Raw genomic sequence first — 18,558 nt, 5'->3', positions numbered from 1 at the left:
CCCAAGCTGGAGTGCAATGGTGCGATCTTGGCTACTGCAGCCTCTGCTCCTGGGTTCAAGTGATTCTCCTACCTCAGCCTACCAAGTAGCTGGGATTATAGGCGTGCGCCACAACGCCTGGCTAGTTTTTTGTATTTTTGGTAGAAACAGGGTTTCACCATGTTAGCCATGGCTGGTCTCGGACTCCTGACCTCCGGTGATCCGCCTGCCTCAGCCTCCCAAGGTGCTGGGATTACAGGCGTGAGCCACTGCACCCAGCCTCTTTCTTTCCGTTTTGAGATGGAGTCTTGTTCTGTTGCCCAGGCTGGAGTGCAGTGGCATGATCTTGGCTCACTGCAACCTCCACTTCCTGGGTTCAAACAATTCTCTTGCCTCACCCTCCTGAGTAGCTGGGGTTACAGGCGCGTGCCACCATGCCTAGCTAATTTTTGCATTTTTAGTAGAGATAAGATTTCACCATATTGGCCAGGCTGGCCTTGAAATCCTGACCTCAAGTGATCCACCTGCCTCGGCCTCCCGAAGGGCTGGGATTACAGGAATCAGCCCCTGTGGCTGGCTCAATATTGTTATTTCTTGAATTTTACATATTATCTATAATTGTGGTGGATGAAGATCTAGGTCCTAGCTGAAGATGAAGATCTAGATCCTAATTGTGATTCTGAGTGTATGTTTTCTTCAGATTTGAAGGCTTTGTTTTATTGCCTATGACATGATCAATTCTTTTCCTTTCTCTCCCCTCCCATGGCTTTCAAAGTTTCAAGCCTGCAGAAAAATTGTAAGAATGATACAATGAAAACCCTTGTATATTCTTTACCTAGATTTACCAATTGTGAGTATCTTACAGCATTGCTTTGTCTTCATAGAGATACAAACTTTTTTCTTTTGCTGAACTATATTTGAGAGTAAATTAGACACTATGATAACTTACCCTTAAATACCTCAGTAGGTATCTCTGAAGAACAGAGATATTCTCCTGTGTAATATCAATGTACTTTTCATCCTCAGGAAATTTAACATTGATATAATACTAATATCTAAATACATTCTGACTATATTCAAATGTTGCCAGTTGTGTAAATAATATCCTTTATAGATGTATTTTTTTGCTTTTTAATCCAGAATCCAATCAAGGATCACACATTGCATTTATTGTTATTATTTTTTTGAGACAGGGTCTCACTCTGTCACCCAGGCTGGAGTACAGTAGGCATATTCATAGCTCACTGCAGCCTCAACCTCCAGGGCTCAGGTGATCCTCTTACCTCAGCCTCTCCAACAGCTGAGACTACAGGCACTACAGGCTATCACGCCTGGCTAATTTTACTTTTTTGTAGAGATGAGGTCTCACTATGTTGCTCTTGCTGGTCTCCAACTCCTGAGCTCAAGCGATACTCCCACACTGGCCTCCCAAAGTGCTGGGATTACAGGCATGAGCCAATGTGCCTGGCCCACATTGCATTTAATAATCATGTTTCTCATTCCTTTCTAATGTGGTTCTTTTTTTCTCTTTCTGGAAGTTTTTTAGGATCATCTTTTTATCCTTGGTATGCCGAAATTTTGTAACAATATTTCTTTTTTTTTTTTTTTTTTTTTAGTTTCTAACAACTCTTTTTCTGATTGATCATTTTTAATAGCTTTCTGTTCCTGTTTTGAGTCTAATGTTGTTATTTCTTTTAGAATATTATGGCTTCCATTGGACAGTTTCTGTAGTTTTCATTATTCTGAGTTAACCTTTTGATTTGAAGTATCTTTCATATTTAATGTCTTTTTCCAAGTATTGGTTCTTTTGCAGGCTCACATTTAAGAGGCACTAGGCTAGGTGTGGCAGCTCACACCTATAATTTCAGTGCTTTGGGAGGCCGAGATGGGTGGATCACTTGAGGCCAGGAATTTGAGACCAGCCTGGCCAACATGGTGAAACCCTGTCTCTACTAAAACTACAAAAATTAGCTGGGTGTGGTGGTGCACATCTATAATCCCAGCTATTCGGGAGGCAGAAGCATGAGAATTGCTTGAACCCAAGAGGTGGAGGTTGCAGTGAGTTCCAGCCTGGGTGACAGAGCGAGACTCTGTCTCAAAAGATAAAAATTAAATTAAATAGGCTGGGCGCAGTGGCTCATGCCTGTAATCCCAGCACTTTGGGAGGCCGAGGCAGGTGGATCACAAGGTCAGGAGATCGAGACCATCCTGGCTAACACGATGAAACCCTGTTTCTACTAAAAAATACAAAAAAAATTAGCCAGGGCCGGGCGCGGTGGCTCACGCTTGTAATCCCAGCACTTTGGGAGGCCGAGGCGGGCGGATCACGAGGTCAGGAGATCGAGACCACGGTGAAACCCCGTCTCTATTAAAAATAGAAAAAAATTAGCCGGGCGTGGTGGCGGGCGCCGGTAGTCCCAGCTACTACTGGGGAGGCTGAGGCAGGAGAATGGCGTGAACCCGGGAGGCGGAGCTTGCAGTGAGCCGAGATCGCGCCACTGCACTCCAGCCTGGGCGACAGAGCGAGACTCCGTCTCAAAAAAAAAAAAAAAAAAAAAAAAAATTAGCTGGGCGCGGTGGCTGGCGCCTATAGTCCCAGCTACTCGGGAGGCTGAGGCAGGAAAATGGCGTGAACCCGGGAGGTGGAGCTTGCAGTGAGCCGAGATCACGCCACTGCACTCCAGCCTGGGAGACAGAGCAAGACTCCATCTCAAAAAAAAAGAAAAAAAAATTTAAATAAAAGCGAAGCAGTATAAAAAGCTATTGAAAGACTCTAAGTGTATGGATGGGACTTAGTTCCCGGTAGCCTTCATTTTCAGGCGATTGTAGAGTCATGTACCAGCCATTTTGTTAGGGGACCTCCAGATGTGAATGTTTAGAAGTTTTTTTTTCCGGGGTTATTCAGTTTTTGTAAAGACAGGTCTTACAGTCTCTTGCCTGGGACCTATCAGTCAGACTCTGGCAGTGGAGGAGGGGGAGGTCACCTTTTTTTAAAAAAAAATTATTTGTTAATATATTTATTTTAGAGACAGGTCTCACCTTGTCACCGAGCCTGGAGTGCAGTGGCGTGATCATAGCTCACTGCATCTTCAAACCCCTGGGCTTGAGGAATCTTCCTGCCTCAGCCTCCCCAGTAGCTGGGACTACAGGCACATGCCACCAGGCCTGGCTAATTTTTAAATTTTTTGTAGAGATGGGGTCTTGCTATATTGCGCAGGCTGGTCTCCAACTCCTGGGCTCAAGTAATCTTCCTCGGCCTCTCAAAGTGCTAGGATTATAGGTGTGACCTGCCCTGGGTATTTTTGAAGTCTTTTACTTTGTCATTTTCTCTTTATCCTCTGCCTCCCACTCCACTATTATCCTTGGATTTCCAAAGTTCCATTTTTCTCCCCATTCATTTTCTCCTGCTGTCCGGCCACCTGGCTGAACAGTCTACTGCTGTATGGGATGTGTCCTGGGCTCTGACTACTTAAGGAATTTCAACCAGTTCTCTGTGGTCAGCCCTGTGCCTCAGCCCTGTCCATCTCTAAACCTGGGTTTCAAGGTGGGCACCTCTCACAGTTATGCTGACATCAGCCTACTTTTCATCAGCATTTCCGGATTCAGGCACTTGGGGTTGTATCCAACTCCACCCTGCTAAGGCACTTTTTTTCTTTCTTTTTTTTTTTTGAGACAGAGTCTCGCTCTGTCACCTTGGCTGGGGTGCAGTGGCACCATCTCGGTTCACTGCAACCTCTGCCTCCCAAGTTCAAGCAATTTTTCTGCCTCAGCCTCCCGAGTAGCTGGGATTACAGGCACGTGCCACCACACCCAGCTAATTTTTGTATTTTTAGTAGAGACAGGGTTTCACTATGTTGGCCAGGCTGGTCTTGAACTCCTGACCTCAGGTGATCCACCTGCCTTGGCCTCCCAAAGTGCTGAGATTACAGGTGTGAGCCACCGCGCCCGGCCAGCACTTTGTTTCTTTTCAATTTTCTAAGACTTTATTGAAATCTCTCACCTGTTACTGTCACCTCTTTTGTTTTCTCTTTAATTTCTTCATTGTTAGTTTAGTGGACTCTCAGGGTGAAGAGAAGAAAATTCTATTATTAATTTTCATCTTTAACCAGAAATCTCACATATGTGTTCTTATATTTATTTATTTTTATTTTTTAAAATATTTTTGGTAGAGATGGAGTTTCACCATATTGGCCAGGCTGGTCTTGAACTCCTGACCTCAAGTGATCTGTCTGCCTCGGCCTCCCAAAGTGCTGGGATTACAGGCATCAGCTACTGCACCCGGCCTCTTATTTATTTATTTTTGAGACAAGGTGTTGCTCTGTCACCCAGGCTGGAGTGCAGTGGTGCCCTCTTGGCTCACTACAACCTACGCCTTCTGGGTTCAAGCAATTCTCCCACCTCAGCCACCCAAGTAGGCAGGATTACAGGTGTGTGCCACCATGCTCAGCTAATTTTTGTATTTTTAGTAGAGATGGCGTCTCATCATGTTGGCCAGGCTTGTCTCAAACTCCTGACCTCAAGTGATCCACCCACCTTGGCCTCCCACAGTGCCGGGATTACAGGCATGAGCCACCACGCCCAGCCTCACATATATATATTTTTAAATAAAGACTTTGGCATTGTGCTTTTACTGTGTAGAACTAACTTAGCAAAAAGTAATATACAATAGGCCAGGCATGGTGGCTCACGCCTGTAATCCCGGCACTTTGGGAGGCCAAGGCATGTGGATCACTTGAGGTCAGGAGTTTGAGACAAGCCTGGCCAACATGATGAGACGCCATCTCTACTAAAAATACAAAAATTAGCTGAGCATGGTGGCACACACCTGTAATCCCAGCTACTCGGGAGGCTGAGGTGGGAGAAATTGCTTGAACCTGGGAGGCAGAGGTTGCAGTGAGCTGAGAACGTGCCACTGCACTTCACCCTGGGTGATGGAGCAAGATTCCATCAAAAAAAAAAAAAAAAAAAAAAAAAAAATCCCACAAAAAAAACACCGGGCATGGTGGATCATGCGTGTAATCCTAGCACTTTGGGAGGCTGAGGTGGGCGGATCATGAGGTCAAGAGATCAAGACCATTTGGCCGGGCGCGGTGGCTCACGCTTGTAATCCCAGCACTTTGGGAGGCCGAGGCGGGCGGATCACGAGGTCAGGAGATCGAGACCACGGTGAAACCCCGTCTCTACTAAAACTACAAAAAATTAGCCGGGCGTGGTGGCGGGCGCCTGTAGTCCCAGCTACTCGGAGAGGCTGAGACGGGAGAATGGCGTGAACCCGGGAGGCGGAGCTTGCAGTGAGCCGAGACTGCGCCACTGCACTCCAGCCTGGGCGACAGAGCGAGACTCCGTCTCAAAAAAAAAAAAAAAAAAAAAAAAAAAAAAAAAAAGACCATTCTGGCCAACCTGGTGAAACCCCGTCTTTACTAAAAATACAAAAATTAGCCGGGCGTGGTGGCGTGTGCCTGTAGTTCCAGCTACTCGGGAGGCTGAGGCAGGAGAATTGCTTGAACCCGGGAGGCAGAGGTTGCAGTGAGCCACTGTACTCCAGCCTGGTGACAGAGCAAGACTCCATCTAAAAGAAAAAAGAAAAAAAAAAAGTAATAGTTCCAAAAACAGCAATGCAAATTTTAGTCTTTTAAAATACTTACATGGTATTGATATTTTATTTTGAGACAGGGTCTTGTTCTGTGGCCCAGGCTACAGTGCAGTGGTGCAATCTCACTGCAAGCCTCACTACAAGCTCACTGTAGTCTCAACCTCCCAGGCTCAAGTGAGCTTCCTGAGTCTATAAGCATAAATCTCCATGTTCAGTTATTTTTTTTTTTAAGATGGGGTCTCTCTTTGTCCCCCAGGTTAGAGTGCATAGCTCACTGTAGCCTTGAACTCTTGAGCTTTCAGGCTCAAGCAATCCTACCTCAGCCTCCCAAAGTGCTAGGATTACAGGCGTGAGCCACCGAGCTCAGCTTTTGTTTTTTGTTTGTTTTTTGTTTTTTTTTTTTTGAAGAGACGAGGTCTCACTCTGTTCCCTAGGCTGGTCTCCAGCTCCTGGCCTCAAGTGATCCTCCATCCTCAGCCTCCCAAAGTGTTGGGATTATAGGTGTGAGCCACTGCATCCAGCTTTATTTATTTTGAAATAAAATCAAATGTACAGAAACCATTCCAGAAATTGAGAATTGTCCCATTCCCTTTACATTGAATCACCAGTGCTCTGTTGACCTTTCTCTTTCATGACATTGGCATTTTTGAAGGCTATAGGCAGTTATTTTGTAGACTGTACCTCATTTGATAGAGTAACGTTTAATATTGTGGTATACTTTGTTTTTGTTTTTCCTTGTAGCTTTTAGGAGAGTATGAGTCCCTTGGAAAAGAACACAGGAGAGTAAAGGTAAGGGGTAATGGTTCATGTTCTAGATTTCATGCAGAGACAGAAACATTGGATTGGGAATCAAGGGATCTGACTCTTCCTCCTCCTTGCACCCCTTCCTGAACCTCCATAGCTGTTGGAACTGGAACCTTGCTTATCCTGTTTCAGTATCCTTATTTGCAAATACCTGCCCCATTTAACTCACAAGTTTGTTAGATTCATTAATCTAACAAATATTTATTGAATGGCTATTGCATTTGAAATGAAATTGTTCAAAAGAGTATAAGGTACCATACAGATGCAAATTATTATTTCATGCTGTTTGTTTGTTTTGTGACACCCAGGTTGGAGTACAGTGGTGCGATCTCGGCTCACCACAACCTCTGCCTCCTGGGTTCAAGCGATTCTTCTGCCTTAGCCTCCTGAGTAGCTGGGATTCCAGGTGTGTGCCACCACGCCCAGCTAATTTTTTTTTTTTTTTGAGACGGAGTCTCGCTCTGTCACCCAGGCTGGAGTGCAGTGGCGCGATCTCGGCTCACTGCAAGCACCGCCTCCCGGGTTCATGCCATTCTCCTGCCTCAGCCTCTCCAAGTAGCTGGGACTACAGGCACCCGCCACCACGCCCGGCTAATTTTTTTGTATTTTTAGTAGAGACAGGATTTCACCATGGTCTCGATCTCCTGATGTCGTGATGCACCCGCCTCGGCCTCCCAAAGTGCTGGGATTACAAGCGTGAGCCACGGCGCCCGGCCGCTAATTTTTGTATTTTTAGTAGAGACGGGATTTCACCATGTTGGCCAGGTTGGTCTCCAATTCCTGACCTCAAGTGGTCCACCCGTGTCAGCCTCCCTGAGTGCTGGGATTACGGGCATGAGCCACTGCACCCAGCCATTTAATACTGATTAAATATCAAGCTTTGATTTTCACTGCATTAGCTTTTGGTAGGGTTGAGTTTATCAATTATGTTTGAATTCTTTTTGAAAGCTCTGTTTGGAGACTACATATTTGCATTCAGTAAAACCCTTTGACGATGGTGTAACTGGGGCCCAAATATTTCTGTTGCATAGAATGGAGGGTTGTGGTTATTGAAGCTCAGCAAAAAGACCTGCATAGCTTGGCTGCCAAACCATTCTGAGGGTTCGGGAGCAAATCCCATGATATCTAAATCTCATTGAAATTATTTGTTTTACCATCCTTCTGAGGTTTTAGTCAAGTTATTTTAACACTGATTTGTTTCTAATTAAGCAAAGTATAAAGGGCTGTATCTGTTACCCAGGGGACTTACACAGAGGGACTTGTGTAGGCCGGTGCTTTGCTCTCATTTGTTTTCCTTGAACTGTTGGTCCTGGCCGTATGGTTGATGCCATACTTGCTGAGTATGGTTTGTAGCTAGCTGGTTTAGCCTTAGATTAATTTTCTTTTATGCATTTTAAAATAATACATCTGAATATTTGTCTTCAGTTATCTGAATTTCTCCTTTATTTCCATAGGATGCATTAAATACAACTGAGAACAAATTGCTTGATGCATATACTCAGATTTCTGATTTGAAAAGGTAAAATGTATTAACTTACTAATGTACACATACCTCAATTGTTCTTTTATTTGTCTGTATTGAACAAGATGAGAAGGAAGTTTTTCTTGAGGGTTTTTAAGCAGTTTGAGAACTAGTTTTGTCTTAATTTTCCCTTGACATGGAAATACATTTCATTTTAGCCAAACAAGATTTCTTCTCTCTTTTTTTTTTTTTTTTAAGAGATAGGGTCTCACTATGTTGCCTAGGTTGGCTGTGAATTCCTGGGCTCAAGCAATCTTCCTGCCTTGGCTTCCTGAATAGTTGGGACTACAGGCGCTCATCATCATGCCTGGCTGATTTTTTGTTGTTGTTGTTGATACAGAGTATTACTCTGTCACCCAGGCTGGAGTACAGTGGCACAATCTCGGCTCACTGCAACCTCCTCCTCTTGGGTTCAAGCAATTCTCCTGCCTCAGCCTCCCTAGTAGCTGGGACTACAGGAGTGCACCACCACACCCAGCTAATTTTTTGTATTTTTGATAGAGACAGGGTTTCGCCATGTTGGCCAGGCTGGTCTTGAACTCCTGACCTCAAGTGATCCGACTGCCTCGGCTTGCCAAAGTGCTGGGATTACAGGCATAAGCCACGGAGCCCAGCAAGCCTGGCTGATTTTTAAAAACTTTTATTAGAAGTAGGATCTTGCTATGTTGCCCTGGCTGGTCTCAAATCTCTCGACCTCAAGTGATCCTCTCGCCTCATCCACAAAAAGTGCTGGGATTACAGGCATGTGCTACTGCACCTGGCTTCAAACAAGATGTTTTAAGGAATTAAAATGTATTGGTGGTTGTGCCTCAGAGGTGGATATTTTCCCAAACATTATGTATTTTCTCAGCATAGGTTAAAATCCAAATGATATTTAACCACTGGAAAGAACTTTAAGAAGCAGCCTAGTTCACAGAATTATTTTTGTGCTTCAAAAAGAAAACAGCATTAACACCAAAATTATGGTCATCTATTTTCAGAAAGACCTGGTTGGAGACTGTATTAATGATCTGATTTGTTTAATTAGGTAGGGACAGAATCGTAAATGGTATCCATTGCAAATGATTAGAAATATCCAAACTGGGCTGGGTGCAGTGGCTCACGCCTGTAATCTCAGCACTTTGGGATCCCGGCTGAGATGGGAAGATTACCTGAGGTCAGGAGTTCAAGACCAGCCTGGTTAACATGGCAAAACCCTGTCTCTACTAAAAATACAAAAATTAGGTGGGCATGGTGGTGCACACCTGTAATCCCTGCTACTCAGGAGAGTGAGGCAGGAGAATCGCTTGAACTCTGGAGACGGAAGTTGCAGTGAGCCGAGATCACGCCGCTGTACTCCAGCCTGGGTGACAGAGCAAGACTGTCCCCTCCCCACCAAAAAAACTGAAAGAAAAGAGAAATATTTAAACTAGTTCAAGAGCAAATTTTATGTTTGTATTTGGATATAAGTAATGTCCCTTATTTAGACATTTTACTGCAGTCTTAAGGAGTTCTTATAGAGAAGAACAGAAATACTGTCTAGGTTTCTCATCTGCCTGTCTTCTGTGATTCATTCAGTTTTAGTGATAGCTTTCTTATCAGATTGTTACAAACATCAGTCTTGTTAGGGCTATTATTTCTCAAACCTTCCTTGCATCAAAGTAGGTAAGAATTCGAGTTTGAAAGATAAGATGAAGTCATACACAGAGCTTAAAAGAACAAGCCAGGCATGGTGGTGTGCACCTGTACTCCCAGCTGCTTGGGAGACTGAGGCAGGAGCATCTCTTAAGCACAGGGGCTTGAGGCTGCAGCAAGCAATGATCGTGCCAGTGCACTCCAGCCTGGGTGACCAAGCAAGACCTCATCTCTTAAAGAGGGGAAAAAAGCACAGCATGAATGCCAGGATATCTTTAAAATAGTCAGTTGGCCAGAGTAGTTATTTCCTGTTGGTAAACTTGAAAATAGGCTTTTATTTTGAACATGGCACAAATTAGATGAAATACCTATAGGTTGTTTGCAATATTTTAGCCTTGGCCTCTTTTAAAAATTAGAAAGGTTTTTTTTTGGAAATTGTTTTTGTAAAAGTTCTGTTTTTAGAAGTTAAGCCTGCTTCCTCGTTTGTGAAAGTGTTACCTATTGTATGCATGGTTATATACATATTAGGATTAAACATATTAGAATGCAGTTTATTTGACAATTTTGTTTTTATTTATAAATGTTATGTTTTGATCTGTAGTCAAATTTATATAACTTGGGATATTAAGTCCATTTGTTCTCTTTTTATTCAGTTGCATGGGAAATGTTCCTTTGTAGAGTTTTAATGTATTTGTTTTTCTGTTTTTCTATTTATATTCACTGATTTTTGTTTAGCTTTTATTTTTTTTTTTTGAGACAAAGTCTTGCTCTGTCACCCAGGCTGGAGTGAAGTGGCATGATAACGGCTCACTGCAACCTCTGCCTCCCGGGTTCAAGCCAATTCTCCTTCCTCAGTCTCCCGAGTAGGTGGGATTGCAGGTGCGTGCCACCACACCTGGCTGATTTTCATATTTTTAGTAGAGACGGGGGTTTCACCATGCTGGCCAGGCTGGTCTCGAACTCCTGACATCAGATGATCCGCCCACCTCAGCCTCCCAAAGTGCTGGGATTACAGGCATGAGCCACTGCACCTGGCCTATTTAGGTTTTTAAATAATGGCGATGTTTTACTATGAAAAAGGTTTATGGACTTGCAACTCTTTTTTTTTTTTTTTTTTTTTTTGAGACAGAGTCTCACTCTGTTGCCAGGCTGGCACGATCTCCGCTCACTGCAACCTCCACCTCCCGGGTTCAAGCGATTCTCCTGCCTCAGCCCCCTGAGTAGCTGGGACTACAGGTGCACACCACCATGCCCAGCTAATTTTTGTATTTTTAGTAGAGACAGGGTTTCACCATATTGACCAGGATGTTCTCCATCTCTTGACCTTGTGATCCACCTGCCTCTGCCTCCCAAAGTGCTGGGATTACAGGGGTGAGCCACTGTTCCCGGCCATGGACTTGCAACTCTTTTACCACCCATTTTTTAGGAGAGTCTGTTAAATAAACTGTGGTTGAGCTATATTTTACATTTGTTGAAATGTACTTAATTTATCTTCATTGCTTTTGAATTAGAATGATTTCAAAACTTGAAGCTCAGGTCAAGCAAGTAGAACATGAAAATATGTTAAGCCTTCGTCATAATTCTAGAATTCACGTGAGACCCTCGCGTGCCAAGTAAGTTATTTCATTTACTCTCTATAAAGCTAGAAATAGGTGCATGCTTTTATTAAGATGAGAAACTCATCTGTCTAAATAATAAGAAAGTCCAGGTTAAATGTCATTACAGAACTTAAATGTGTTAGATTAATTACCGAACATTGTAAACCCTCTTATGCAGAGGCATTTGCTAAAATGAGGAAATATATTAGGATCAAATTGGGATCCTTGGAATGTATTTTGTTCTTTGCCCAGCTGTGTGACCTTAGGCAAGTCACTTACCTTTTTTGGAATTCATTTTTCTTATCTGTAAAAATAAGGACAAGGGACTAGAACATCTCAAAAGGTCTTTTAGCCCTAAAATTTCAGACGTTTTATTCCTATGTTAATGGAAGGATCTATGAAGATGGATCTTCATTAGGTTGTATGGGTTTTCTTTCTAGTTTTTTTAGTTCTTTCAGAATTAGCTTGGCTATAATCTCAGCATTGTCTTGGTGATACCCTTACAGAATACATTTTTTTATATTAGAACTGGCTTTTATTATGATTTTGGTGTAAATAAAGAATATTAATAAGTAATAACTTTATAATGACATTTATTAGAAAAATGATTTTAAATTGTAATTTGTGACCCAAGTTGTAATTGTCAAATGAGGAGCTTTTTCTAGGGCCAGGCACAGTGGTTCACGTCTGTAATTCCAGCATTTTGGAAAGCCAAGGTGGGAGGATCGCTAGAGCCCAGGAGTTCGAGACCAGTCTGGGCAACATGGCGAGATCCCATCTCTATAAAATAAAATAAATTTTAAGAGAAGCTTTTTCTAGGTCTTTGTTAATTAATCTTAGTAGAACATATCAAATTCTTTTTTTTTTTTAAAGAAAAGATGTATAACAAATTGAACATTTGAGAGAGATAAAAGAGAGAGCTTTGGGTTGGGGACCACGGAAGGCCTTTCTTTAGAGGAGGCTCATAAGTGGAGGAGTCACCTGTGCATAGAGTTGCTGGAGCAGGAGGTGTAGGGTGAGGGATAGGCAGGGTGGGGTATCTGGGAGGTGGTCCATGCAGAGAAATTGCCTTGCTAAGTCCTCAGGTAGGAAAGAGCTTAGCATATTTGAAGAGCCTAAGGGAGGTTAGTGTGGCCTGAATATTTCCAGCAAGAAGCAAAGTTGCCGTAGATGAAATCAGAGATTGACCATTTATAGCTTTCTAAGCCGTGATTAAGAATTGTAATCCCAGCACTTTGGGAGGCCGAGGCGGGCGGATCATGAGGTCGGGAGATTGAGACGATCCTGGCTAACACGATGAAACCCCGTCTCTACTAAAAAATACAAAAAAAATTAGCCGGGCGCGGTGGCTGGCGCCTGTAGTCCCAGCTACTTGGGAGGCTGAGGCAGGAGAATGGTGTGAACCCGGGAGGCAGAGCTTGCAGTGAGCCGAGATCACGCCACTGCACTCCAGCCTGGGAGACAGAGCAAGACTCCGTCTCAAAAAAAAAAAAAAAAAAAAAAAAAAAGAGTTGGATCTTGCCCTAAGTCCATTGGAAAGCCTTTGAAGGTTTTTATGTGGTAAAATGATGTTATCTAATTTTTATTAATGTACCTTCCATGAGAAGATGGAGAAGGAAAGAATGGAAACAGGAGACTAGTTAGGCTGGTGCAGTGCTAGGAGAGAGATGGTGTTAGCTGGGTGGTGGTCACAGAAATAGACAATAGAGACTCTTCGGGAGAGATTCTAGAGGTAGGATCTATAGGATGTGGTTGTGAATTGGATGGCAAGGTAAGAAAGGGAGGTGTTGGAATAATTCCTTTGTTTTTGTCTCAAACAACTAAAGGTACTTAGTTCATATGTTGAACTTAGGGAAGAGATCAGAATTTCCATCTTGAATATTTTTGTTTGAGATTCATATCGATTCTAAGTGGAAATCAAATAGGCAATTATAAATGAGTTTGGAGCTCAAAAATAAGGTTTTAGGATGGGGTGATAAATTTTGGAGTCATGCCGGGTGCAGTGGCTCATGCCCGTAATCCCAGCACTTTGGGAGGCTGAGGCAGGCGGATCACAAGGTCAGGAGATCAAGACCATCCTGGCTAACACGGTGAAACCCTGTCTCTACTAAAAATACAAAAAATTAGCCGGGCGTGGTGGTGGGCGCCTGTAGTCCCAGCTACTCGGGAGACTGAGGCAGGAGAATGGTGTGAACCCGGGAGGCAGAGCTTGCAGTGAGCCAAGATCACGCCACTGCATGCCAGCCTGGGCAACTGAGCAAGACTCCGTCTCAAAAAAAAAAAAAAAAATTGGAATTGTCTCTTTCTAGATGGTGCGTAAAGTTGTAGAATGGATGCGAACTGAGTGTATTTAGTGAGAAGTAGGCCTGGGGCAAGAACTCTGACACTGGTGTTGGATAGAGAGAGCTGGCAAAGGAACCTGAGAAAGCGCTAACAAAAAGCTAGAGGAAAACAAGCAGCCACCAATACTGAGTGCAAAACCGAACCTGTGTTTTCCCTGTGCTCTCACACCAGCACAACAACAATAGACTCAGAAGACTTTTGTGACCCTGAATGTGTGACATTTCTCCTCACCAGCAAGCGAGCAATCAGTTCTTCATGGGACCCAGCTAGGTGGCCTCCCATTCATTTCTGATACTATCTACTCAGAGATAGGGTCAGATCCCATAAGCTGAGGGCTCAGTCCCCAAGACTATCCCCGTTTCAGACACCATTTGCAAGTCCAGGCCTCCAAAACGTCTAACCAACTGGCTTTAAGTTGAGGTTCCCACAGCCCTCTCTTTGGGTTTTTGCCAGAGTGGCTTATAGAACTCAGAGAAACATGTTTACCAATTTATTACAGATGATATTTTAAAGGATACAAATAAACGGCCAGTTGAAGAGATACAGAGTAAGGTCTGGAAGGATCTCCAGCACAGGAGTTTCTTTCCCAGTAGAGCTGGGATATGACGCCCCCTCAGTGCATGGATGAGCTCTTGTTCAGCTCTCCAGAAGCTCTGGAGCCCTGTCCTCTTGGGCATTTTATGGAGGCTTCATTGGATAGGCCTGATTGAAGCTTGGACAACTGTGTTGAAATGTGATTGGACAGAAAGGATGTGATCTAAGCCCAGCAAGGCCTGTCTGTTCAGATCCTTCTTGGCCTCTTTGTGCAGCATTCCTTCCTCCAGAGGATGAGGCAGGATGCTCTCTGATTCGGATGAGAGTCTTATGACCCATAATCAGATTAAAGTCCTACCCTGGTAAGGTAAAAGGAAGACAGGAGAAGGTTAGAGATTCTGTTGACTGCAACAAGGGATATGAAAGTTATGAGCCAGGAATTGTGAATGAAAACTGATGTATAATATATGTCATAATCTCACATTGCTGCTTGAGAGATCAAGGTGAAGACTGCAAGGTCTTTGCAAGCTGGAGGCTAATGCTTAGTGAACAGTCTGGATAGAGTGATAGTAGTAGAAGCCCATTCAGAGTGTACTTGAGTGAATGCAGGCTGGGCGTGGTGGCTTACGCCTGTAATCCCAGCACTTTGGGAGGCCAAGGCAGGTGGATCACTTGAGGTCAGGAGTTCGAGACCAGCCTGGCCAACATGGCGAAACTCCATCTCTACTAAAAATACAAAAATCAGCCAGGCGTAGTGGTGCAGGCCTGTAATCCCAGCTACTCGGGAGGCTGAAGAATCACTTGAACCTGGGAGGTGGAGGTTGCAGTGAGCCGAGATCGTGCCACTGCACTCCAACCTGGGTGACAGAGCACCACTCTGTCTCAAAAAAAAAAAAAAAAAAAAAAAAAAGTGAATGAAAACCTGAAAGTCTAACAGCCGGAATATGGAAAATACTGTTATACACTCAAGCAGGACACTGCATCATGACAGTGCAGGTGGCAGAGCCCGAGTTGGCAGACCCCAGCCTATGGGGCCATATCTGGCATGAACTACCTGTTTTTGTGAGGCCTCTGAGTAAGGAATGGTTTCTATATTCTTACATGTTTGGGAAAAAAGAATATTTCATGACACATGAAAATTGTATGACGGGCTGGGCGTGGTGGCCCACACCTGTAATCCCAGCCCTTTGGGAGGCCAAGGCGAGTGAATCACCTGAGGTCAGGAGTTTGAGACCCAGCCTGGCCAACATGGCAAAACTCCATCTCTATTAAAAATACAACAATTAGCTGGGCATGATGGCATGTGCCTGTAGTCCCAGTTACTCAGGAGGCTGAATGAAGCAGGAGAATCGCTTGAACCTGGAAGGCAGAGGTTCCAGTGAGCCAAGACTGCACCACTGCATTCCAGCCTGGGTGAGAAAGCGAGACTCTGTCTCAAAAAAAAAAAAAAAAAGAAAATTGTATAACATTCAAATTTTAGTGTCCACAAATAAAATTTTCATGGAATACAAGCTTATTCACTTACATATCATCTACGGCAGCTTTTGTGCAACAGCAAAGTGGAGTAGTTGCAACAGACACTGGCCCATAAAACCTCAAGTGTTTACTATCTGGCTCTTTACAGAGAGAATTTGCTGATCCTCAGCTAGACGGTCAATGTGGATTAATCTGAAGGACATAATATGGAACAACAAAAAACTAGTTACAGAAGAAATAGGATACTATTTATATTGACTTTAGCATGTGAAGCAATTTTGTATTTCTTATGGGTTCATGCAAACGTAGTAAAAGTATGAAAACATGCATGGGAATGCGGAACACAAATTTAGTATAAATGGTTGCTTTTGGGAGGGAACGAATGAGATTGGAGAAGTGCACAGGGGCTTTAGTTGTCTTTATAGTGTTCTACTCTTAATTTAAAGAATATATAACCAAGATTTATAAAGCTGGATGGTTGGCATGAGTATTACCTGTATGTCTATGTGTGCTTGAGATATATATATATAGTATATATTTTGTGTTTGTTTGTTTGTTTTGAGATGGAGTCTCGCTCTGTCACCCAGGCTGGAGTGCAGTGGCATAATCTCGGCTCCCGGTAACCTCCGCTTCCCATGTTCAAGCGATTCTCCTGCCTCAGCCTCCCGAGTAGCTGGGATTACAGGTGCCCGCTACCATGCCTGGTTAATTTTTGTATTTTTAGTAGAGATGGGGTTTTGCCATGTCGGCCAGGCTGGTCTCAAACTCCTGACCTCAAGTGATCCGCCCACCTCAGCCTCCCAATGTGCTGGAATTATAGGCATGAGCCACAGTTCCTGGCTGATATTTTATTTTATTTTTGAGACAGTCTCGCTCTGTCACCCAGGCTGGAGTGCAATGGCACAATCTTGGCTCACTGCAACCTTCGCCTCCCGAGTTCAAACGATTCTCCCACCTCAGCCTCCCAAGTAGCTGGTACTACAGGCACGCGCCACCATGCCCACTAATTTTTTGTATTTTTAGTAGAGACGGGATTTTACCTTGTTGGCCAGGCTGGTCTCGAACTCCTGACCTCAAGTGATCTGCCCACCTTGGCTTCCCAAAGTGCTGGGATTACAGGCATGAGCCACTGTACCTGGCCCCGGCTGATATTTTTTATATATATATTTTTTTCTTTTATTTATTTATTTATTTATTTATTTATTTATTTTTTATTATTATACTTTAGGTTTTAGGGTACAATATTTTATATTTTTAAAGTGAACAGGAACGAATAAAGGAAAAGTATCCAGAAGATGAAAGAACTCTTACAAATCAATAAGAGAAAGATAACTTTCTCAACAAAAAATGGTAAAAGAATATAACAAGCAGCGCACAGATCCCTGATGGCTAATAAAAATGAGAACATGTTAATTGTCATGAAAATGCACATTAAAACAAGATACAATTCACACCATTGGACAGGTTAGACTTAAAATTGAATCACTTTAACATTTGGCAAAGATATGGAGAAACAGGAACTCCCAAAGTAATGATTGACAGTTGATACAGCTTGTCTGGAGAGTTATTTGGCAACACCCAGAGAGGCTGAAGATGTGCACCAAATCCCACAGTTCCATGTTAAGATGTTTGCCTTAGAGGAATTTTCACACGTGTTAATTTTAGCATTGTCGAAATGCTGCATATTAAAAACTGTATTTCCACTGCCGGGAGAAAGGACAAATATATTCATACTATGGGTAAATGATTAAAATGAATAGAGCTTATATGTACTAACACAGATAAATTTCTTTTTTTTTTTTTTTTTTTATTATACTTTAGGGTTTTAGGGTACATGTGCACAATGTGCAGGTTTGTTACATATGTATCCATGTGCCATGTTGATTTCCTGCACCCATTAACTCGTCATTTAGCATTAGGTGTATCTCCTAATGCTGTCCCTCCCCCCTCCTCCCACCCCACAACAGTCCCCGGGAGCGTGATGTTCCCCTTCCTGTGTCCATGAGTTCTCATTGTTCAATTCCCACCTATGAGTGAGAACATGTGGTGTTTGGTTTTTTGTCCTTGCGATAGTTTACTGAGAATGATGTTTTCCAGTTTCATCCATGTCCCTACAAAGGACACGAACTCATCATTTTTTATGGCTGCATAGTATTCCATGGTGTATATGTGCCACATTTTCTTAATCCAGTCTATCGTTGTTGGACATTTGGGTTGGTTCCAACTCTTTGCTATTGTGAATAGTGCCGCAATAAACATACGTGTGCATGTGTCTTTATAGCAGCCTGATTTATAGTCCTTTGGGTATATACCCAGTAATGGGATGGCTGGGTCAAATGGTATTTCTAGTTCTAGATCCCTGAGGAATCGCCACACTGACTTCCACAATGGTTGAACTAGTTTACAGTCCCACCAACAGTGTAAAAGTGTTCCTATTTCTCCACATCCTCTCCAGCACCTGTTGTTTCCTGATTTTTTAATGATGGCCATTCTAACTGGTGTGAGATGGTATCTCACTGTGGTTTTGATTTGCATTTCTCTGATGGCCAGTGATGAGGAGCATTTCTTCATGTGTTTTTTGGCTGCATAAATGTCTTCTTTTGAGAAGTGTCTGTTCATGTCCTCTGCCCACTTTTTGATGGGGTTTGTTTTTTTCTTGTAAATTTGTTTGAGTTCATTGTAGATTCTGGATATTAGCCCTTTGTCAAACTGGAAGCATTCCCTCTGAAAACTGGCACAAGACAGGGATGCCCTCTCTCACCGCTCCTATTCAACATAGTGCTGGAAGTTCTGGCCAGAGCAATCAGGCAGGAGAAGGAAATAAAGGGTATTCAATTAGGAAAAGAGGAAGTCAAATTGTCCCTGTTTGCAGATGACATGATTGTATATCTAGAAAACCCCATTGTCTCAGCACAAAATCTCCTTAAGCTGATTAGCAACTTCAGCAAAGTCTCAGGATACAAAATTAATGTACAAAAATCACAAGCATTCTTGTACACCAATAACAGACAAACAGAGAGCCAAATCATGAGTGAACTCCCATTCACAATTGCTTCAAAGAGAATAAAATACCTAGGAATCCAACTTACAAGGGA

The 18,558-nt window shown here is 43.1% G+C and overlaps 1 protein-coding gene across 19 annotated transcripts in view; it reads left to right on the top strand.

Annotated features, from left to right (window-relative positions):
• MPHOSPH9 (M-phase phosphoprotein 9) overlaps positions 1-18,558 on the top strand; it is a 99,085-nt gene that overhangs the window by 61,844 nt on the left and 18,683 nt on the right. For 16 of the 19 annotated variants that reach the window (XM_063614650.1, XM_055237962.2, XM_055237963.2 and 13 more), the window contains 3 exons: positions 6,314-6,361; positions 7,831-7,895; positions 11,024-11,125. In XM_063614650.1, the coding sequence (XP_063470720.1) occupies positions 6,314-6,361; positions 7,831-7,895; positions 11,024-11,125 (215 nt within the window). The remainder of the gene's footprint in view (positions 1-6,313; positions 6,362-7,830; positions 7,896-11,023; positions 11,126-18,558) is intronic. The other 3 variants (XM_063614644.1, XM_063614645.1, XM_055237965.2) reach the window with 1 other exon arrangement.

Source organism: Symphalangus syndactylus, chromosome 13 (genome assembly GCF_028878055.3).
Source record: "Symphalangus syndactylus isolate Jambi chromosome 13, NHGRI_mSymSyn1-v2.1_pri, whole genome shotgun sequence".
In the NCBI taxonomy this organism is placed as follows: Eukaryota; Metazoa; Chordata; class Mammalia; order Primates; family Hylobatidae; genus Symphalangus; species Symphalangus syndactylus.
This window is presented reverse-complemented; position numbering and strand designations above follow the sequence as displayed.